Here is a 24,249-nt window from a genome sequence, read left to right as displayed (position 1 = left end):
TGACAAATTCCCCAAATATGTCTTTAAAATGTGTATTTGCCATTCCACTTGCTCTTTCCATATGACCTGCATGCTTTACCTGTAATTAACAAGGTGGTCAGCCTTTTTCATCCCTGTCACACTCCTCGCTCCCATACCAACATCCCATCACATATTGTTGGCTGATGATGTTGGAGCGGATGGCGAGGATTCATTTTCCCTCCCTCTTTTGTTCACACTTTTTTCTCTATCTCTCTTGGCCCTTTTATGTTCAATTATTTGTTAATCATTTCATTTGAATTTTTTATACCTCTCCTGTCTTTTCCCAACAAGGTCAGGCTGTGTTGAAACGGTCTGGATACTGTCCACATGAATGTGAGACTGTGCCATTCTGCTGGTGTGGAAATATGCCACACAGTGTACCAGTACTGAAAGAGCTAAAGTTCACAGACAGAATAAATGGCAAAAATAATATTACATTTATAAATCAATTCTTAATTGGCAGGTGTGGGCATACAGTGAATGAGACATGTAATATTTTACTAAAAGCTATTAAAGCAAAATGACTTCACAATTGTAAAAAAAGAAAACGATATAAAAAGAAGAGGGTGTTGCAATTAATTTTTTTATTATTATTTAAAAGAGTGCGACATATTGCAAGATTTTGTTGTTGAATGCAGAAAACCAGTACACTTGATACTGTAAATGCGGGCATCACCCTATTAAATGTGTTGCTGCAGCACCATTTAGCCTTTGACTTTATTTGAAAGGATCTGAAGCCTTACACAAGTCACAAATCCTCCAGACAGATGTCATTTCCTCTGGGGATTAAGTGAAGAAATATAGGGACAAGATGATTATAGTCCTCAGTGTCACTCTTGATACCTGCTACAAATACACCAGAGAAATCATATCCACCATTGGTAAAGAAATTAATATTATAAGTTCAATTTCCTGTGTTATACAGGATTTCTGTGATAAAAAATATGGTCAAATTCATCTTTAGACATGTTGGGATTTCAACTTGCCAACATGCTCCGTTTATAAAAAATACTGATATTCTAGTTTCTTCAACCTATCTACATGATACACACAGACGTCCTCTATGCTTGTTGCTGAAATTGGAGTATGGAGTATGATTTTGGATGTGCTGGTGCTCGTATCAGCAAGAGTTTTCTTTTGGGAGAAAACATGAAAGCGAATCTGTTCTCCCTCTCAAAATCGGGTTGCTCAGGTATAAATGTCTTTAGATGAATCACTAGGCGGTTCCCTCCTTGCCTCTCCTCCCAAAGCTCCTCCACACCACACTCTTCCTCTCTCTCCTCCTCCGAACCCTTCCTCTCTCCGAGTCCTGTGTCCTGCTCAGACGAAGCTGAGGTGAGTGTCCTCTTCCACTCCGTACTGGGCCTTGTGATCCTCAAACAGCTTGTAAAGCGCATCCATGTAGCACTTGTGAAGGGCATCCAGCTCCTCTGTGGAAGGATTCTCGTTCTTCTCCACCCTGATCGGCCGACCCACTGTGAAAAGGTCAAACGATACAATGTCACTCTTATACACTTTTGCCCTTGGAAAAGAGCATTGTATGCAACACGCCCGCTTCGTGCTTTTAGATTTGATGACGGCCCCTGTTTAACTAAGATATCGTAATGCCATTTCAAGTTTGCCAAACAGATGACCACATACGGACAATGACCCACGCTGGTCGCTATTGCTGAGGGGTTGCAGAAGACTGATGCAATAAGTTAAAAAGTGAAACACAGCTCAATATTTCCAGGAAAAGGATTATCTCTCTGGATAGTTTAGAAAAGTAAGTAACTTAACAACTGTAGCTCACACTCACTTATGTAAAACTGTCGGTACATTGAAAATATAACAACTTGCCAAAACAAACAACTGGAAGAAGGTTTCATACATAGTAGATGTCCACTGGTACAATAGCTGTGTGACCAAGCCCCTGTGTAGCCTGTAGGTAGTTTAGTTGGGATAGAGCATGTGCTGTGTTGTGGTATGCAGTCAGATACCCACCCACAGTGTTGATGGGTTTCCTGTAAGGCATGAGACCAAAGGAGTACTGAAAGACACCGCGAGCGTGGAAGATAGGCAGAGAGATACCCATGATCCCTTGCAGGTTCTCCTGAATCCAGCGGAGCCAGGTGCCTCGATGGTTCTCTACCTGGTCGAACAATTCGTTTTCCCCAAAGGAGAAGACGGGGACCAGATGGGCCCTGGGGAAGGCATGGTGGAAAGGATGTTTGGCATGAGTTCAGCTGCTCTCTCATTTTAACTTCGACAAGAAAAACGGCCACCAAATATTCACAATTCGGTGACAGACCTGTCTGTTATTGTCCTAACCGTTGAGAACACGCACACACCTCCATGCTGAAGTAGAAACAGCAATGTTTTCTACTCTGACATACACTGTACTCGTGTCAGTTGGGTCCTGTTTGCTCACATGTGAGTTTCCATGTGTGGAAGGCTTAACAATGCTCTTATTTTAGACAGCCTGCAGTTGACACAGTGTTAACATCAGACTGTGATTAATAGAATCACACAGTTGCCTGAACCATGAAAAATAGATTTCCTCCTGTGAGAGTGTCTACTTTGTAATGTTGTGTTTCTCCTCAGAGATAAAAAAAAAAGTTGTATTATAAGAGGCCGGCTCTTGTCTTACCCATGTTCCATTGCCAGTTTAACGAAGCCCTTCTTCTTGGCCAGCAGCAGGATGTAGGCACCAGGCCTGGCATCCAAGGCCTCCGGGGCTCCGCCCACTGCTATCACCACGGCATTACCGCCTTCTTTTTGCCCTAATAAATAACTGGCGCTCCCCTTGTCTGAAGGAATCAGGCCTGGGATAGACAAACAGACAGACTCCATCAGGCAGTTGTTGGAGTCGAGTATGAGAGCTTAATACATTCACTGATCTCCACGTAAAAAAATTGAGACACATACACTCTCGTACGTTGTTAACACCATAACTTGAGCAACAGCAACAAAGTGCTATTCTCTACGCGAGGACAGTTCAACCATCGATTGACTGTGAACATGCAACCAACGAAAGCAGTAAACGTGCCGAATTATATGTGGCCCGAACCTGCGCACATGATGTAGTCTCTGAAGAAGGGGGCCCTGAACCACAGAGGCAGCATGAGCATGTAGCAGGTGAGGCCGGGGAACTTGTCCCTGAAGCCTGTGGCGTAGACGCAGAAGTTGGTGAAGGCTCCCGCCACCAGGACTCCGTGAGGGTGGAAGCCAAAGATGTAGTTGTTTCTGGGGTCCATATCTGCAGTCTTATGCAGCTGCAAACAGAAAACAGTAAGACTTTTAATGGTGAAACCAAACAGTCGAGCACCAAGACACCTCATCTCCCCAAAAAAAGAAGGATTCAGTCAAGTTTGGACTTTTATGTCTGGTTTTCTGTCTCCTTGTTTTGTTGTCACGTTGGGCATTGCACGGCATAGCACGGTCACTGGATGTAGTAGAGGAGAGGATATTACATTTACATTTAGTCATATAACAGATGCTCTTATCCAGAGCGACTTACAGTAAGTACAGGGACATTCCCCGAGGTAAGTAGGGTGAAGTGCCTTGCCCAAGGGCACAACGTCAATTCGCTCGGCTGGGAATGGAACCAGCAACCTTCTGATTAATAGCCCGATTCCCTAACCGCTCAGCCACCTGACTCAACTGACCTGGGAGCTCTACCTGTTGCCGACCAGTACTATTAAGGTCAAGGTCACCCATCAAGTAGAGCCCAGATGCTGCTGGGCACCTCCGCCTCATGGCAAAACATTTTTGAATGTACCTTTTTGTTTATCATTAACTGTTCAAGGTCACCCAAGCTAATTATTAAAACAATATATAAATTGGAAAGTATACTTACATATTGTAAGTCAAAATGTACTTCCTTACTTATAATTGTCAATAAGTATGTGAGTCTACAAAGTCAAAAATCAGTGCATAACAGTAAATCATCACAATACAGTATTCTATTTTCTGTTGGGCAATGGGTTTGTAGAACTACTGTCATACAGGTCAACTGCTACTGTATCAATACTGAACTGTACTGAGCAAAACAAAGAGAAGCACTTGGAATCACAGTGGGTAGGTACATTTAAAAGTTTTTTTATCATAGCCGTGATTTGAATGTTGTGTTCGATTGGGGATTTCGCAAGTCATGCTCCTGGTATCAAAACTAGGTCACAGTAAGAGCTGACCAAGAACAAACTGAGTTGTATTTAATCAGCTACTGGATATCGTTCTCATCACAACGCTACCTTTTCTGTTTTATAAGCCTTTTGATTCATTTTTGGGAAGATACTATTTAGATTTGTTTAGAGCTTGTTTCAATAGAGAGAGAGGGCCGAGAGAAAAAGAGAGAGGGAGAGTGAAAAAGAGACACAGAGAGAGAGAACACTAGTACATTGTTTAGTAGCTCCTCATTATTTTGGATCCCAACGGCAGCCCCCACATATACACAGGGTTAATCATTGGTCCGGTTTCTCCATTGAACAAAGCTGGTGTTTACTAACAAAAGAGCTGTCCTCTGAAAAACGGACCCCATCGGAATAACATCTCCCCCTAAACCCTGGCCTTCAGCATAACTCTCCTAATTATCTATATGTAGACTTCATCATGTGCAGTTTTGCTTCAATAGGACCTTTTTACATAAAACTTGTGTACATGTTTAATCCTGAGCCCTATTCACACACTGTGTTTGCTGGCATCATTCTATTTGTCATGACTCGATGACGAGTGGATTTTTAAGTCCTTGTGTCCCTAGAAGGAATGCTGGAGATCAGCTGGTGAAGGATCTGACTGAGGCAGAAAGGGATTGATTATACACTGTGGCAGAAACAAGACTTGGTTTAGCCTCTTTAAAGGAGGGCTGTTTTTTCATCACTAATAATGCATAAAGTCATATGTCCTCTCTGCGTAGCATGGGGAAAGTACTCAAAGTCATTTGTGGTTCTTTTTTACATTTTCGGGGAATTTGTTATCTGGAAATTCATGGTTGTGTTGTTTCCATGGGAATTATAGGAAAGTACATGGTTTTAAAGCTGCGCAGCTACGTGATTAAGTGATCCTGTTCTGCTGGAGGAAGAATTGAACTGACATATAAACTCTATTTGACTTACGTACAAAAACTTTCAATAAGCAAGTTTCTATCCACTGGTCGGAGATATGCACATATGTTTACTTCCTAAAAACGGTACAAAGTTTCATAGAAAATAGTGGGGACATGCACTGTGCTAGGTACACAAGATAAGAGGGATTATTTGAGATATACAGTATCTACTGAAGCAACATGCTGATATGCACACACACAGTAAGATATGGATTATCTACTGTGTATTTCTGCTGTTTTCAATAATAATCAAATAATCTGAAAGACTTCTTTACAATGCTATGTTTAATCTTAAAACCTACAGTGCAAACCCAAATCTAAACAATGTGATTGACATCAAATTCAATCATAAAGCATAAGATAAACATGGTTTGTTTTTGTCTTTTTAAAAAGGGTTCTCCCCAGATATTAAGAAAAACGCATTTGGGGGATAATTTGATAGGATTTCAGGTTCATAAAAATACTTGAAGACACTTTCAATACTTCATTTTAATATTATGTTCTTATAATATAACTCTATTATAGCCCCCCAAACAACAACTAGAACAATAGAATAGCTAGACTCCATATGCCAACCGAAAAGGTTAATTTAAGTGCAGAGATATACTGTTGTTGATTTTTTCATTCTTATCAGTTATGACCAAAGTTTAAAAGCCGTCCAAGGCCAAGACCATGGACCTATCACCCAGGCAACTGACGGCACAGTGCCGTAAACATCATCATATTCAAGTTTGATTTTAAATGCCTGTATTATTTTAGTCACACTATCCAGTTTCCTGTTGCTTTAGATGAAAGCATCTGCTGAATTAACACGTGAAATGATTATGATTAAACTCCTCTCTAATATCCATCATGGGGATTGTTTATATGCATGGTCTGCATATCACCACTAGATGGAGACACCACCCGTCAACTACAGAGGACAGCAACTCCCACAAAATACTCCCTTGTCTCATAAGCCTTGCTTGTCGCTGTTAAGTCCATTGGCTTTATTTGGACACCCTCTCATTTTGGTCATATCACACCTGCATATCAACAAAGTAAAAATGACGTCTGACAAGTCATTGTGACACAGTGAGCTTACAAGGATCAGAGAATGGAATTCTATTGGAGTGTGGTCAACATATTCTACTTCCACACAATTTGAGATCTCCTTCCATAATTGACGTTATCAGTGGCCTTGTCTGCCTCCTCCTGCCTGGCCGGGTAAATAGATAAGCAACGAGAAGCCAGTTCAGAAACCCAGAGGGTTTTATTTGGACTGAACCCAGTCCAAATAATAGGGTTAGAGTTTAGATGAGAAAGCAGTTTACCGACAGAGAGGTAGAGATAGGGTCTTGCCTATAAACAAAGGTCAATTATCTTTCTACATACGCTCGATGGAAACATCTAGATCACAGTCCTTTTCAGAGAACTTCAAACCATTTCAAGTGTAAATAGACTCTCACCTGGATGGGGAAGTAGTCCCTCATGTAGTTCCAGATACGGAACCCACACACGAAGGGCACCCTGCGACCTCCCCGGGACGGGGTCTCCCAGTCCACAAACCACCAGACGGAGTAGAGCACACTGATCATCCAAAAACGTGTGAACAGGAGGAAGACGAACAGCACGATGCAGAGTGGGGCTGTAGTAAATCACATATGCAAGCATGAGCACACACAAACACACACGCATAGTTTTATACTTGTTAGATATGCAGGTCTGAACAAAAAAAACATCAGAAATGTTGTAAATTGAAGGTCGGTCTGTTGATCATTGGCCATCTGTTCATTAAGTACATTTTCCGTAGGATTAATGAAGTTATCTCTGAAATACTGTGTTTTTTCGAATATTCTTTCAGATATGTCTTTGCAGGTGAAGGATCGTCAGTCCAGTTCATATCTCTTGACCCTGTTGACATACTCTGGTGTGATTTCTTGATCACGTGACCTACAACCAGGAAGTCTTAAGACGAGAACCCTCGTTGCAGCTACTGGCTGAAAAGTATGTCCTTGTTAAGTCAAATGTTCAGTAAAAAACTCTAACCTTCACTATTACATGCTTCCTCTTCACTGTCTTTGAATCAGGATATATTGTTTCATACCTCATTGCAGGAAATCACAATATAATACAATTAAATAAATTGGCTAAATTGGATCACCAGCACTGGCAGTCCATACATGGATGTTCTACTGTGTAAACCATACTTGACATTACCTCTCATCTAAACAGTATTAATGATGTATGCACCACACTTGCTCCCTATGACTTATTCCCAAGACATTTGTTCCACATGTTCAGAGGTCAGTTGGTCAAACACACATATCTCCTCCCAAAATGAGCAACTCCTTGAGCAAACAGGACTGACATGAAATCTGGCTTCTCTATTTGGTACAGTAAGGCTGGGGGGCTAAGGACACTACAACTGCTGCACGCTCTCAGACGCAAAGGCCGTCTGGTACACACACACACACGCACACACACACAGCTCCAATATACACACCAAGATACTTACCCAGAACGATGAAGGAGAAGACCCATTGCGCCACAGAAGCTGTCTGCAGTCTCCGGTTAAGGGGCACATCTTTTGGGGCAAATTCGATCTTCATGGTGGGTAGAGAAAGAGAGAGCAGGAGAACCGACCACTGTGACAGGCAGCCAACGACGGGAACTGACACCCAGGAAGGATTGAGCAAAGTGGGTCCAAAGTCTGGCTTTCTCACACTCTACAGCTATCACCATTATCATCAATCAAAAATCAATCATCAACAACACATCTTATCACAATCATCCTTGCAAAAAAAAAAGCTTTAATAACTCCAGCTCTATTTCATCTGACTTTTAACCTCTCTGCAGCTGCCACAACCTTTACTTTAACATGAAATATGAACAGCTAATATTCATTTAGGAATATTTGAACTAAATGGGTAATGTCCAAGTCATTTTTGTGTTGACTTTACTGTAGATAGTCCTGTACAGTCAGTCTGCTATTGATTTTGACTGGCTGTCTCACATCTGTTTAAAAATACAGTCACCAGTACCTATGATACCGCCCAACGTACTTGTTAACTGCGAACAAAGGAATCTTAAATAATCTGCGTTTATAGGGATTTGAACAACTAACCTTTGTATTACTGATGGTACATCATAACAAACGGAGCCACGGGCACCTTCCTGAGTGACTCACGTGAATGGTACATTTACATTTAGTCATTTAGCAGACACTCTTATCCAGAGCGATTTACAGTAAGTACAGGGACATTCCCCCGAGGCAAGTAGGGTGAAGTGCCTTGCCCAAGGACAGAACGTCAGTTGGCATGACCGGGAATCGAACTGGCAACCTTCGGATTACTAGCCCGATTCCCTTACCGCTCAGCCACCTGACTCCCTGGTAAAACTGTCCAATGCAGGCTTACAATATTGATCACAATACAAATCACAAGAAATGCAAGAAGTATTGACTTTTCTTGACCAGGTATAACTAAGGCTGGCATTTTGTCTATATGTAACATCAAATTAATGGCCCGTGTCCATAAGGCTGCCATTTTGTCAAGATGTAACATCAAATCTATGACCAGTGTCCAGAAGGCTGCCATTTTGACTTTTGACCAAATATAATATCAAATGAATATCAAATAAGAGAGAGAAAATGATTTTTGTCCAGGTATAACATCAAATGAATGGCCAGTGTCCAAACCGGCAAAATATATTTAAAATTGACATAGTAGAGAGTTACACTTAATTTGGTTTATGTTGTTCACACCATGTTTTTTGTTAGAGCTCTTCTTTTTAAGCATATTACTGTTTCTTATTTTTACGTAAGGACTAAATGCAAAAGGACACACTGGACTAAAATACGTTGAAATGAGTTGGCATTATTTATCTGACCAGCTATAGAATTAAGGCCATCTGTCAATTTTTAACAAGACCTTTGGGCCTAATCACAAAGGCCACCTCCTGCGGTTGGCAACATCCTGCACAATTATGAATGACTTATTATTCTTCAAACGAATGTGAAATTGACATGTACATAAAAATAATACACATTTAATATGTATACAATTTCGCTCACATGGCACACAAACCCTTATTAATATTTTGCAACGTTTCCGTTTCAATGCTAAACGAATAGAAACTTTGCAGTACATGATGCAGTGGGCCTACATAGGAACCTCATCCTTCCTTTGAAATAATGAGGAAAAACTGCTACTGAATAGAGACGTGGAGCGTCGAAACGCCCCTCCCACTGCAGACGCTGCGTGATGATGGGGGAGGCCAGGTGATGTTTCTCTGGACCAATTCTCAGCATCCTCTTGTGGATGCTGAACGAACGGGCGGGGCCGTTTTTCCTTGCAGTACCCTATCGTAGTGTAAATATGCATGACGGGACAGAACGGACGTAGCAGAGTGAAAGGCAAAAGGCAAGACATCCGAAGGAAGATCGTTTTTAAAGGGCGTAATCCCAATTAACTGTAGACCGAACGCGGTTATTTTTTAAGTGTATAACATGGATTGATTTACTGTTTTCGATTCACATTCGAGAATTCTCAGCTGCACGGACATTTCCCTCATATGAGGATCCTGGTTCGCGGTGAGACCAGAGTTCTATCATAGACGTTCTCCCATCGGGATTTCTGGGGTACGGAACAGCTGCATCGCGCGTTAGACCTGAGATCGAGCCGCTGTCATGGCGTGGCCCTGCATCACCAGGGCGTGCTGTATGGCCCGCTTTTGGAATCAGCTGGACAAAGCTGACATTGCGGTGCCATTGGTTTTTACCAAATACACGGATGTCTCGGAGATGCAGCATCTTCAACTGCAGCCATACCATAAGAAACAGATGCATCCCCAGGCTCGGGCGAGCGCGGTCGCCATAGAAACGCAACCTACCCGTGCCCAGCCGGCCACGGGTTCTACTGCGCCCGAGGAGCGCGCATGTAGCTCTGTCATGCGCCAAGACTATAAGCACTGGAGAGTTCGCCCTGAGCCTAGCTGTAAACCTAAAAATGAATACCACGGCCCCGAGACCCCTTTTAACACCGAGACACAATATCAGAAAGATTACAAGCCATGGCCCATCCAGAAACGCGGTGACCATCCATGGATTCCCAAACCCAGTCCTTCTGTTGGAGCACCAGATAGATCGAAACACTCTCACGTGCACGCAGAAGTGGATAGTGGTGTAGAGAAAAGTGAAATTGCTGACAAGGTGCAAGAGAAAGACATTGTGCATGGGGAGAGGAAAAAGAAGGCAACTAAGAAAGTGGAGAATGCTGTCGAAAAGAAAGTGGTTATCAAAGTGGAGGGACAACACGGAGATTTCGCGGCAGAGGGCAGAGAGAGGGCGGCAGTCGATGCCCTCAACCAGCAGATAAAAGAGGAAGTGACATCCGGGAGCTCATATAGGTAGGCAGCATAAATGTTACCTGGCAACAAACCACAAGTCCACAAAGTAGACTTGTTCGTCAATTTCGGCGGCTTGTTTTAGTTCACCTTGATAAAGACAGTTTTTATGTAGGACACTGGTGGGTTAGGTAGTGTACTGTAGGTAATGGAAGAATTCAAGTGGCACTGTGTAGATCTGAATAGTCAAAAGATGCGAGTTCAATCTTAGTTAGGCATCATAAAACAACACCATAAATACCTTAAGACCAACTGCTACATCCATTCTACAGAGCATGCATCGTACATTCACTGTCTATAACAAAAAAAATTATAGATCACTGCTTATAAAACACATACATTGTAACGATATTCCTATAAGTCCTAAAATTCCACCACACTGTACATGGAGATGAAATGGTTTTCTGATCTGTCATGCTTACACATACTGTAGGTTTTACCATCTCTGCAGCAGGTATATCCACCAGGTGCAACACATAATAGAACTGAGATAGAATTAGAGTTCAACGTTTGATGCAAGTAGAATATTCTGTTCTGCTATGTGAGCATGACAGAAGGTGGAGACTAGCCATCTATCAGCCTAGCACAGAGAGCCTGGACTTTGGCAGTCCACCAGCACTCAGGCAGTTGGAGGCTCAGAAATAGAGGAGAAGACTTGGACAGAGGAGTGGGTATTGTTATGTTCTGTGTTCGAAATCTCACGCATGTAAGGAGTTCTCTGCCACATCCATTAGAGTTCCCTACAGTGTCGATGCCTGCATGTGCCACGCTCTGTCACGATTCCAAAGGACACAACAACTTCAGGGCGTTTGCTATTGTTTAACACCACCACCATGACATCGCTGAGTTCAATTCAGCCATCGTGACAGCGTACAACGAGTCATGTTGGAGGGATATCTCACGAGCATTGCTCTACAGCGCCTGTATTTGTACTGTCGAATAATATGATGGCCTTAATTGACACCTCCTAGACCAAAAGTCTGAAAATAGGCTGTCTCGAATGAGTTCACTTGACAGACGAGTGTTTGTGAGATGTGAGAGCCACCGGTCTGGCAGATGTTCACCAGAGGGGTCAGCCCAGGGCTCAGACCTCCTCACGTGGCAGGAAATGACTGCGTTGGGACAAGCGGCAGTTCACTTTATGCCTTCTGAGAGAGAAAACAGGTCAGCTGTAGGTTCATGTTTGAACAGCAGGCACACACACTCATGCACAAACCTTCGTGTAATCACATGCCGTAGATACAGACACGCACACACACATGCCCGAGTTATGTGGGCGCTATTAAACGAGGTATCACAAGGTGCTCTGCAGATATTGGTCGCCCTTATATGTGTTGTATTTTACTGCGGTGAGTTGCTGTCGATATTAAGTTACATAGAAAGGGTTTATTGTTTAGGTTGCATTTTACAGTCTAATAACCTTCCAATCGATTTCAGCAAGGGTCCACGTTCTGCACCTTTTTGCTGTTCGTTGTGTAGAATTGTTTGAGTTGTTTTTTGGTTTTGAAGAAATGAACCACATCCTGATTGCTTTCTGTTTCTCAACTCCCTGAAAAGACTCTATGAAAGAATACCCTGCTAACAACAATATTTAACAGAAGAATTCTCTGCAAAATCGTGCCAATTTGGAAAATAATCTACACCGCAACCAATGATGTGACCAGACAGCTCAACCCAAAAACCAGCCATGAACACAATTTCTTTAGGATTCAGACAAAATGTCCACCCTGCACTTCCTTTGTGCATGAAAAAAGGTGGAAGCAGGGGTCATTAGGTATCTCCACTCTCAGCTACAGTCAAAGCGTACCACAGTGTTAGTAATATTAGCCTTATGAGGCCTTGGGAAGTGTCCTGCTGTTATCTAACAGAGGGATCTGGCCTCGCAGCCTTGCAGATTTACATTTTACATTTTTAGTCATTTAGCAGACGCTCTTATCCAGAGCGACTTACAGTAAGTACAGGGACATTCCCCCCGAGGCAAGTAGGGTGAAGTGCCTTGCCCAAGGACACAACGTCAGTTGGCATGACCGGGAATCGAACTGGCAACCTTCGGATTACTAGCCCGATTCCCTCACCGCTCAGCCACCTGACTCCCAGAACACAGAAGATGAACTCTTCTCTATGTTTACACTTCCAATGGCACTTGTGCTTGAGAAACCTCCCAAGGCCAGGCCTAACCGGCTGCTACCTAGCTTTTGTTAAATGTTATCACACATCCTTTTTCCTAACAAGAAGATCAGACCATGCTCAGTGAGCCGTCGATTGCTTCATCTAATTGTCTTTTTCCCTTCTATTGTGAAGATCCAATTTGAGATATTCAAATGCCGAATATCCGAGGGAATTGCTTTATCTTTCATTTTGCGTAATGTGTAATAAACCCATGAGAATGATGAGGGTTGTTTCACTGCTCGAGGGACATAGGTATTGTCGTTTTTTCTATACCCACAGGGATGAATTTGCACCACGGCTTGACTTTTTAATGCCACAAAAGTCACACGTTCTATCTGGACTCAAGACTGTAGAGATGCTGTGTTCTCCCATTCATTATATACTCACCTTGGATCTCTTCTCAGTAACCCTCTCTCTCTCTCTCTTGTTTTGACAGACAGCTGTCAGTGCTTGAACCATAGGGACCTCTGCACTCTGCCAAACAGGGTGTTCAGACAATCGTTAGATGAGTTTTTTGTTTGTTTTTTATTCCGAGTTTATCCCTGCCTGCTTAATACTGTACCAGTGGTGTAAGCCTTGTGAGCAGGCAGCAGCCGCAGTGGCTGACAAGTTGTAAAGAAGCCAGCAGATCTGAGTGGATTTTTAAAATGATCCTCTTAGGAGGCCTGTAAAAAACGGCTTTTCCAGCCACAAGCCACGCAGTTAGGAGTCCTGCTGAAGTCACACTTTCAGCGATGGAGGGAGGGATCGCAGGAGGGATGGATGGAGGCAGAGCACGCGGCTCAGTCCCTCCTCTCCTCCTATTACACTAAGACAGGCTGCTTTAGCCCTGCAGGTGTAGGAGGTGAGGATCAGCCCAGAGACATTCAACAAACACAAGAGGGGTTGTCAGGGATACAGCTTTAATCTCCGGATTACAACGTTTAATAGTCCCTCGGCCCCTGTGTCTCTACTCTAGGTTGCTCTCTTCTGAAGTCTGAAAAGGGCCAGTATTGTATAGGACATTATCCAGCCTTCAATCATAATAGGCGTATGACTGAAACTCCTCAGAGTGTTTCTAAATCACCACCCACCCTCGGTGGAGGTGACACGGGGAGAAGTTGTGCCTTAGTGTAGCCTTTTAACTGTCTCTACAAGTCAGAGAGACTGTCAGACGGGAGAGAGAGACCCAGTCGAGCAGAGCCCTGAGGGAGGAGTGAGTATTGATCAGAAATCATCCGTGGCCTAGCTACACGGCTGACACAGTCAGAAGCAGAGTCAGAAGAACCCAGGCTCCGTACACTGGGATTGATTCGCTTTCAATCACCATGTATCAAAACGGTATGTGTGCTGGTCCAGTTGTGATCTGTAGATGAGAGCTGTGTGTGGTATAGAATTATCATTGATTTTACTAGCACGGTGCATGTATCAAATGATCATTTGGAACGTATCTTATTTCCTATGAGATATTCTGGGCATGGTGTCCTTAGACTCTTTTTAGTTATTCTGGGCATATTCTGCTGAGTCACTTGTTCAAGCTTGATTTAATGATTTTTTGTTGGACTGTCATTTACTATTCACTATCGAAGATCAATGGGTTTGGTGTTACAATAGCTAGTTCTTGCGATTAATATAGTAGTTCTGTCGAAATATGAGTAAAAAGGCACTGATTAACGAAAATATACTGTTAGTTTTCTTACAGAACGTTCTTACATTCAGTCCTATTGCAGTTAGGACACCTATTGCTTTTTTCAACAAATATGTTGAAAAAAGTTACCGGTAAGATGTAATAGAATAACACCAAGATACTGTAAAAGTTGCCATTGCATGTCTGCCCTAATATCTATTGACGTGATGTTGTAAATGTGCTATGTTCATGCCCTTGTGTCAATCTCTGCCCTCTGTAAGTGAAGAAGCCTGCCAGATTGGGTCTTGGCCGGGTCTTGGTTGCGCCATGCTAGAGAGCGGTGACGTAGCTCAGCAGGGTTGCATCCTGGCACGACTCCACCCCTTGTCAGTGCCAGTGTGTCGTCACGGTGGCAGAGCTGTACACCCCACATCCCGTCTCTGTACCCACAGGGTCAGCAGGGTCGGCCTCTTCCTGACAGACTGGAACACACAGCAAGACCCTCAGCCTCTCGGCCAGGTCTCGTCAAAAGATACTGCTGCACAAATGTCCGGAAAGTGTTTTTTCTTTACTCCCAACCTCAAAAGTGCTACAAGAGAAGCAGAAGGTTACGTTTGAGGTTTCTAAGGTTTTTTGTGTTGCAAAACTCGTGTGTGCTTTTTAAAGTCACACATGAGACCGTTCGTACCAAGCACAACACTGACCTGAGAGACACTGGCCTTATTGTTAGCAGTCATATGCGCACCAGCAATGTACTGTGTACACCCACACACACACACACATAAACCCACACAGGCACCTCTGGAAAGCACTCAGTGCCCATGGCCTTGGACATTGTATGAGGCTGTCCTTGTACTGCCCCTTGCCCCCAAGCTCAAGCATTAAGTGTGGACTTTAGCTCTGTCTTACGTAACTGCTCTGTGGTGTTCTAACCTCCATCCAACTTCCGCTCCACCTCCTGTCTGCCTCCCCACATCCTGACACCAATCACCGGCCTCTCACACCCTCCTTTCCTGGGATAAAACACGGTTGGTTGTACTGAAAACATAATTTGTTTTCATCGGTTATCAGACAAATTGAGCAAACTTTAAAAGTTGATGGGTTATTCAGTTTTATTGATGAAGCTGAAGTGAGCTATGCAGTATATATGTAGGGTATTTGTCTATTTTTGAACACAATTAAAAGTCTTAAATGCCATGATGTAAATGTCAACCATACCATTAATACTAAATGTCATGAAATGGCAGATGAAGACCCTGACATTGCGATGAAAAAGTTTTCTTTACTGTTGTTTTCTTCCATCCATCTGAGGCCTGGGGCTGTGACAGCTACTGTATCGTCATGGATTTACTATGTTCATCATATTAATCCATTTGATATATTCATCACGTAAACACACCCAAATATATATTATTTTTTTTGAGAACGTGCTAAGTTGCTAAGTCCATGAAAGAACCACAGATGGCTGCTCCATGGTGTGAAAATCGGAGAATTTAGATTTGTTAGTCTTTTCCTCACAGCCACACATTCTGTTACTCGTGCTTTCTCTCCTTCCCACATGCAGTCCCATGACAACCTACTACAAGAGAATCTTTGAGGTTGGAATCCAAACTGTCACACGCTGTGAAGTAAACTAGAACAGAACCAACAAAAGCTAGCGTCTAATTTAAACTCTGGTCATGTTCAAATGACACAACTCAGACCAAGGCCTCATTTTTTTCTACAAATACCACAGTGTGTTACCTAACACTCTTTACTTTCCACCATTCCCGCCAGCTGACTATAGATTTTCATGGGTTGATTGTAATGGATTTAATGTTCAATAATATGATCTTGACCAGTAGACTCATTGTTTTAATGGGCCTGTAGTGCTTCAGCCTTCCTGGGAGCACTCCTCTATCCCCGGGCAGTAATAGTGTTATGTAATCAATACGCCCCTTCCAGCACAGGCCCAGTGCACACAGGAACCACTGCTCTCACACTGTGTGTCGTCTGTAGGCTGGCTGATGCAGGGGTTTAGCTGTGGCTGGTTGGAAATGTATGGTGTTGTTTGGGGTGGGGGAGAGGGGGGTGCCTGCTTGTGTTTGTGTGTGTGTGGGGGGGGGGGGGCGATGGGGGGCAGGGGGGTGTCATGTGGAGGCTTGACAGGTAGTTTGTCCTTGTCAAGGGACTGGGTGTGGGCCAGGGAGGGAGTCATTCTTTCTTATTTTAAGTCAGTCTTCTTGGCAGCAGTAACCATGGATATGGAAAGGATATAAATGTATGCTTCTGTATGGCACAGAGTTTTGTACAGAACGTCTAGAGTATATACAGAAAAATCACAAGTGTAATTATTAAATGAAGGATGGAATTCTGGGAAAGTAACTAATATAAATAGTTGAATGGTGTTGAGTAATTCGACAAATTCTTACCCTGCACTGAACATAGCACACTTTCTCCTGTAGTTATGAATTGCTCTTAGCTAACACAGTGAAAGGCCAGAGCTTGGCTCGTAGCCTACCCATGCTGCAGGTTAGCTTGCCCTGTATCAAAACCACAGAGGTGACCTTCTCCAGAACTGCTGTGTCCGTATTAAACAGCTGAGCTACAAGTGCAGCGACCAGCTCTCTCACAGCCCCTGGTTCTGCTGGGAGTAAACCCCCCAGCCACTCCAATAATAGTATTTTCCACAAACAAACACAATTCACTGCATAGGACTCCGACATAAACCGAGTGATAGAAAACTGTGTCCCGTGAACGCCCCCAGCCACTGTCTGTCCTCTAACCGTGTGCCACCGTGTTCCTCCCCATGCAGGAATGAGTTCAAGGCCTACAAGGATGTGAAGCCTGTGAAGTTGTTCAGGGGCCAGTCACAGTACCTGCCCCCTCACGAGAGGACGGACCCGAAGACCAGTTACAGCTCCTCCTTCCGGGGAGAGCAGGCGGCCAAGCTGCCGCCCACTGACAACAAGGTGGTGGACCGCAGGAGGATACGCAGCCTGTACAGTGAACCCTACCTGGACCACACTAAGGTGAGAGCACGTGTACCACCTCAGTACAAGCCTTGTCATTTCGAAAGCTAGGATCTTGGGATCTGTGGATGTCGAATGTTGAAGCTCACCCCCACAGCACTGCCACGCTGTGTGTCGTCCCCCCCCCCCTCCCACTGTTTGTCTAAGTCTTGTGGAGGTCCTGTAGAGGTCAACTCCTTTATCTTCATGATATCTTCAGGATGGTTGGTTTTTAAAACTGAAGCTGATAGATTGTATATAAGGATGAGTATCCAACTAGTGGAGGTTTAATTTAAGTCCGTCCCTAACTAGTGTACCAATGAAGAATGACCAGTGAAGGTTTCCCTCCATCTCCTACTTCCCAGGCTGACAGATCTACTGTCCCCCGCTCCAAACCCAAAAAGGCGGCTACCCCGTCTGCCACCCAGGGCAAACCTCTGAAGAAGGCCAGAGACAAGCAGAGTGTGGCCCTGAGGGGCACCAAGACGAAGACCTCAGAGAACCAGGCTGATTCCAAGGCCGCGGTGGGGGACAAGGAGAAAAGTAAAGAGATGAACAACAAACTGGCTGAGGCAAAAGAGTAAAAATCATTTAGCACTACTTCTACCTTTTTTCTTTTTGGGGGGTGGGGAACGAAAACGAAGGCTGCAAAATTCATTTGAGGTTCTCATCCTCCTTGTATGTTCTCTTTCTCTCTCTCTTTCACTCTCTCTCTCTCTCTCTCTCTCTCTCTCTCTCTCTCTCTCTCTCTCTTTGTCTCTCTCACTCCCTCTCTTTTTCTCTCTCTCTGTTTCTCTTTTGTCTCTCTTTTCTCATTATTTCCCTTGTTTCTCTCTCCTCCTCTCTTTTCTCTCTCTCCTGTCTGTTGGCCAAGTTTGTAGCAGTGCAGTACTATGTCAGGGTTGGACATGACATGTCGCTGCTTTCCGCCTCACATTACATGTAATCACCGTAGTAACGAGGGGGCGTGTGCATCCTCTCTCTCTGCTCCTCGACGCCACCCCACCCCCCACTCAGTCTTCATCGCAAGGTTGCCATGGCTACCGGCTGCCTGGTTAGCTAATGGATGGCGAGCTGTTGTCTTGCATGGGCCCTCCGACGAGCAGTTCTGTATGGTTGACTTCCGTCAACTGAACAGATTGCTTGATTGAGTTTATCAAGGATTTTTGGGGAAAATGAAGACCATGAAAGAATTGGTTCACCGGACTAGATTTCTGTTCATGCTAAATTTATGCAAGGATACTGAACTTGATGGTCTGAAAATCTTTGATAAATGCGAAGCTTGATTTCCGGAGAGTGTATGGTCCATGGCTTGATTTGCGCCTGCTCGGTCTCTCTGGAATGCTGTTCTCTTCTCAACAGTGCACATAGGACTTTATGTATGTTATCCAATTACCATTACCAATGTTTTGCTAAACTCTGTTATCATTTTGGAATGCAATATCTCATTTCTGTAAACCCTCACTCTTCTGAGGACCATAATGGATTATTTTGAGGTGCTTTAGAACTTAAATCACCCATCAGAACAACCTGGGAGAACACTCATTCAGTAAAAACTATTTTTATATCTCCATTCATTGAGTTGAGTTTAAGATAACACAAGGCTGTTTGGAGTCAACCAGGTTGTTGCCAGGGAAATGTGTGTTATTCTAATGCGATTATGTTTACCCAACCAGCCATTTACACCGCAAATGTCAACTTCCACCGAAGTAAATGTACTAGCGTGCAGTTATAATGATACTATGGACATTTCATAGACTCACAGTAGGTGAGTCTATGAAATGTGGGTTCTTAGCCTTGTTTCATCTCATCCAGAAGTTGAATTGATAACACATCTTCCACTCTTACACATTCACACACACACACTTCTTTGCTTTCTGTCATACACACTGCCCCATGGATGTATCAGTTGGGAAAACAACATTATTCCAGACACACATCCAGAGAACGCCAGAGCTGCTACCATTACACAGCTACACTGTTCGTACAGGTTCTAACAATGTGCTATTTATAATTATTTACTGTTTTCACTAAACAGCCATTTTATTTTCTCTGAATTTATGAACAAAGCATGATTTACCTCTGCTAATACCTGCTAATACCTCTCTTTATGAAAATATACCCAAAAAATGACCCCAGTGATTTGATGGTAAGTTGAAAGCTGCTCATTTTGGTATGTTCCTCTCTGTTTCTGTTATCTTTGTTTCTGGCTGCATGTGGTTTTGTCTTTCTGTCTTACTCGGGCCTAACGGATCTGGTCTCTCCTTCCAACCAGGTGTGTAAAGTCCGTTTTTGACTGACCCAGCTGAGATTATCTGTAACATTAAGTACTGGAGTTTGGAGGCAAAATCTATACCTTTTTGCTGAGCCATCCAATAGGTGTTGGCAAACTCGTTTAGAGCAGTAGATGTTCTGTTTTTGTTCACAACGATCTTAGCTTTGGTTCAATCAATCATTAAACTCTCCTCTACCACTAGATATCATTAATGGGGAATTAAAACAATATGTATCATAAAGATGAACCTGATTATGTTCAAATTAATCAAGTTAAACCCCATTGTATATACACAGTATATCTGATGCTATTTTAGCCAGTATTAGGGCCCGGTGTTGGGTGTAGTGCAGCAAGCTACACCAGTCTGTTTACTGTACAGTAGGAATAGAGCAGCCCCAGTCTCCAGGGATGGGACAGGCCTCAATAGGAGTGCTTTGTACAGGGCCTGTCTTGTCCTGGCCACCCCCCTACCACCAACCCTTGTCTGTTGTCCTCTGTCGTGCCAGCCTGCGTCCCTCCCCCCCCTTCCATTTTGAGTGGCAGACTGTATTGTCTCCATTGTCTGTGGTGTCTTGAGTGTGTTAAGACCACAACGACAGACTGAGCACGTGCCCGTGGAGGGTGAGGGCTAACTCATTCACGTTTTGCAGCCTTTGGTTGGTGGGGGTTGCTCTCTGTCACGTAACTCAGAGGAGAGGGGGTCAGGAGACGTGAGAGTTGAGGTGGGACAGGGGATCGTACATGTAAAGAGTTGAGTACAACACACACCTGGTGCTATGATTTCTCCAAGCATTAGGGGGAAAAAAATGACTAGAGAGTATGGTACAAAGTTATGTATTGGGCCAAATATTTTACTGTGACGTGCGTGTGTTTCTCTCTGCTTGCTCGTATTTACTGAAATATTACAAATAAATGCAAAAGCAGAAAAAGCAGTGTCCTCTTGGTTCTTTGAGTGAAAAGTTATGGAGGATGTGAGAGAACTGGAGGTATATGTTTTTCAAGTGTTCTAGTGTTACAAGCTGGTTCTGTGATAAGTCCTGTTTTAGTGAAAGCTCCACATGGAAGAGAATTTTGCTTTCCGGTTTTCTTTAGCGCTTTTCAAAGATTGCGGCAAATTCTGGCATGAGCTCTGGCATCCTTTTCAGGGCTAACATATTGTCGTAAGAGCTGAGAAATATATTATTTTTTGCATCATGTGTCTAATATATTCCAGGATCTTACCCAAATTAATTTGCAATATTCAAGTCAAAGGATGGACAGATTCCTGATTCCAGAATAAGATGTCATGAATTTATTTGGCCGAAATATCATTTTTTATCAATTTGTTTTTCTGTGCGAATCACAGTTTTGTGATTTTTCAACATCTTCTCTGATATCACTACTACAATGTCTTAGGTTTATCATTCCAAGTTTTATCCAGTAGTATCATCAGCCTTTTGAGGGACTGTCAAATTTGGATGTACTGTACTGCGTCGTTCTTATCTAGCTAATGAGTGACATTCTGATTCATTTGAAGGGTTGTGGTAAAACAGTACCACTACATACAGCTCTGTCAGCCAATCCGTGACACTGGCTGGGTGCAGACTCTAAAGCAACACCTATGGGGCTGTGCTCTACCCAATTCCAGGTAATCTGAAACACACCCAGACCACAACAAGTCGCTACTCTTCGCTCATTCCCATCCATATGTGCTCATGAAATTTAACATTTCTTTTACTGTAATTTTTCCGATAGTGACACTTTTTGGGGGTTTTGGAGGTCGCCCGCTGATGTTTCTCGGTAGTACCATAGTACGAGTTCTCTAGGCTCCTTGGTGGTTCTCTTCCATATGGAAACTAGAATTCGTTGTCAGAGGAGTGAATGGGGATGGCTGACTGCTGGCTGTCACGTCCTACATGGAAGCTTCCTTAAGGTTCCTCTCTTAAGGAGGCCCAGGGTTTGTCTCATGTAGAGTGTCTACTACAGCAACCATCTTGGAATCCCCATGAGCTGCTGTAAAATGCATCCATTGCTCCTGGTCAGAAGAAATAGGTCAAGGCTAAAGAAATTGCATGACTGCGTGAACGTGACTGTGAAATGTACTCACACAGATGAGTTGAGATCGCCCAGTCTATGATCATAGAACAAGCTGATTACTCATTACTGTGCATTCTGTGTGCATTATTTGATATAACATTTGATTTTATATCAAATGGATATGGTTACAAGCCTATCAACAATTGCTATTCAGCTTAGCTGTTATGTTTTAGACCCAAAAGCTATGTTGGATGATTCCATAAATCTATTTTACAGATTCGCCGAGTTCTTCATCTTAATTTTTGTTTATCATTGTTTATCAGCATGATGTAACATGATGTTTTAATGTGTGTTCTGATGTATGTAAACGTGAGTCCAGCAAACCGGGTGTTTTAGTATTAGTGGTATAATGTCCTAATGGTAGTTTTGATGATACGTTTAACATACTGTACAGTATCTGTGTAACTGCATATGTCAGTGTGGTATGTCTATCTGAGTGGGTTTGTGGAAGTGCATGTTTTTATGATCTTTAAGTTACAGAGCCATAGTGTATATGTTTTTTGTATATTATTCCTTGAACACCCTGAGACTCTCGTTGTGCTGTCAGCACCACAGCCGATTGGGATTCAGAAGCTGTTTTAGCTGACAGACATGAACCCCTCTGAATATAGAAATCCCAAAACATCTACATAAATCGCATCTTTGGCCGGATAACATCGAGGATAAAAATAAAAAAAACACGGCTACCCTTTGAATTATGCGGGACGTGATTAGTTGATTCAACCAAGACAGTCTTGGAGCTATTTTTAGTGTGACGTCTGCGACAAGCAGCAAGAGTAGTGAACCCCCAGGAGATTTCAGAGCTTTGTCTCAGACAGAGCAAGACGCCCCCACAGAACAACCCAACAGTCTGACGTTCTCCCCCTCCAACATGAGCGGTCCCAGGGTGCTCAGCTCAGCCCCGATGGCTTTGTCACTCGCCCTCCAGCGATGCCTCATCTTCTGTCTTCTCTTGTCTTCTCTCCTTCCTCTGTATCTTAACTGTGTGCTGCCTCCTAGAGAGCCTACAGACGAGGTTCTCCGACCCGGTGATCATCATTCCTACGGTGCTGCTGGAGGAGAACCACCAGAACCTCTGGTGGAACGACCGGAGCCTCGCCGGAGCGGTGGGGTCGTGCATTTTGCCCCGGATGTGAAGTCCTCGGACTAGTTCCCCCGGGGGGGGGGGTGGGGGGGGGATCCTGCATACAGGGACTGCTGTTCCTGCACTGTACATATCTAGCATTTCCAACTGAGTTGTATTAGCGAAGTGTTTTAAGCCTATTGAGAGCTCCTTTAAATGAGTAAGAAACTAATATAAGATGCACGCGTTGATCGTTGCTGTTTGATCAAATGCAAATGAAGAGGTGCTATACGTTTAGTTTAATGTTATGTTTTATTGTCATTAATGTTAGAAATGTCGTGCACACACACACACACCATGAAGTGCTTATTTAAAGATTAAGATAGTACTGTAAACAGATAAAACAAGTGCAAATAAAAATAGATAACTTGCGGATATGCTAATTTGTGTTCTATTTGTATTGATGAATGGCAGTTATGACACTAGAACAAACAAAAATACATGTTGGGCTTACCAACCCAACATATCATTATCTACATATATACGACAAATACAAGAGTAAGGATGGAAATTCACATTCATATTTGATGATTGTGTTACCAGCTTCTGTATGCGTGCATGCTTATAGATGTGTGTCTCTGTGAGTGTGGTTAAGTGTGTGTGTTTGTGTGTGTCTGAGTGTGTTTGTGTGAGGACTCTTGGTCTGTCTGGATTAGGTACCGTGTCATGGGGGGAGGATCAGGTCTCTGGCTAGAGCAGCTGTGCCTCTGTCTCCCTCCATCTTGTTCCTCATTAGACTGTCTCTCTTCCTGGTTATACTGGGATTTCATTGGGTGTGAATTAAGTGGTTGGACGTGTGGAGGATGATGTGGCTGATCAGGGCAGGCATGTGGCTGTGCAGTATTCTGTTGCCGGCTTCTCCGTGATCATATCCTGGAGGACACATCCCATCTCATGCAAACAGACATTCACAGAGGAAACAATTACACACGCCGCATTTGCGTACTTGCACACTAACACAGAGCCTGACGATGCCCCAAGAGTTCAGTTGCACGCCATTGTTGGAGAACTAACATCTTCCACCATTAACCACCACCGAACGGAAAAGGGTTAGAGTTAGGGTTAGATACGTTCAGGTGCCTAACCCCATAAAACCCTGTGACGGAGGTTTGGTTGTAGAGACTTTCAGAACTTCCCTGTAATTGTCTATCGAGGTGTTGTTTTCTTGAACAAGCACCAGGAGGGGAGGTGCTACAATCTGTCACTCTCCATCACTGAGTCAGCCATCGTGATGAAGAGCTCCTGAATTATTCAAAGAAAGAGCACTTTATTGAAAGAGCACAGCAGGCATCAAATATTGAGCTATACTTTAGTTGCCTCGTTTGTGAACTTACCAAAAAGGTACAGTATATGATTTGAGGTTGTTCACATGGATGTATTTCCTTGGCAAACAGTATGGGATCATCTTAAACCTGACCACCACAGCCCTTTCAAGTCAATACACACCCTCATCTTCTCTAGTTCTTCAGAAGCTGTATCGATGTTTGGGCCGAGACCTTGGTGGCTCCATAAACAGACACG

The 24,249-nt window shown here is 43.4% G+C and overlaps 2 protein-coding genes across 3 annotated transcripts; one reads left to right on the top strand and one right to left on the bottom strand.

The window, feature by feature from the left end:
* Positions 1 to 595: 595 nt before the first annotated feature.
* Positions 596 to 7,732, bottom strand: mogat2 (monoacylglycerol O-acyltransferase 2). The gene is made up of 6 exons (XM_067257280.1): positions 7,602 to 7,732; positions 6,553 to 6,731; positions 3,071 to 3,275; positions 2,651 to 2,825; positions 2,005 to 2,204; positions 596 to 1,496 (listed from the first exon to the last, which is right to left on the bottom strand). Exons 1-6 carry the CDS (start codon positions 7,693 to 7,695, stop codon positions 1,342 to 1,344), a joined length of 1,008 nt encoding a protein of 335 aa, XP_067113381.1. The 5' UTR covers positions 7,696 to 7,732; the 3' UTR covers positions 596 to 1,341.
* Positions 7,733 to 9,566: 1,834 nt separating this feature from the next.
* On the top strand, positions 9,567 to 22,946 carry map6a (microtubule-associated protein 6a). Of its 2 annotated transcripts, none has more exons than XM_067257345.1 (4): positions 9,567 to 10,492; positions 17,059 to 17,275; positions 17,620 to 17,834; positions 22,605 to 22,946. In XM_067257345.1, the coding sequence occupies exons 1-4, from the start codon at positions 9,774 to 9,776 to the stop codon at positions 22,753 to 22,755; spliced, it is 1,302 nt and encodes a 433-aa protein (XP_067113446.1). In that variant the 5' UTR covers positions 9,567 to 9,773; the 3' UTR covers positions 22,756 to 22,946. The 2 variants fall into 2 exon arrangements, with proteins under 2 accessions (XP_067113446.1, XP_067113447.1); XM_067257346.1 differs by lacking the exon at positions 22,605 to 22,946 and adding an exon at positions 18,129 to 20,369.
* Positions 22,947 to 24,249: the final 1,303 nt, after the last annotated feature.

This window comes from Osmerus mordax, chromosome 19, assembly GCF_038355195.1.
Source record: "Osmerus mordax isolate fOsmMor3 chromosome 19, fOsmMor3.pri, whole genome shotgun sequence".
NCBI lineage: Eukaryota > Metazoa > Chordata > Actinopteri > Osmeriformes > Osmeridae > Osmerus > Osmerus mordax.
This window is presented reverse-complemented; position numbering and strand designations above follow the sequence as displayed.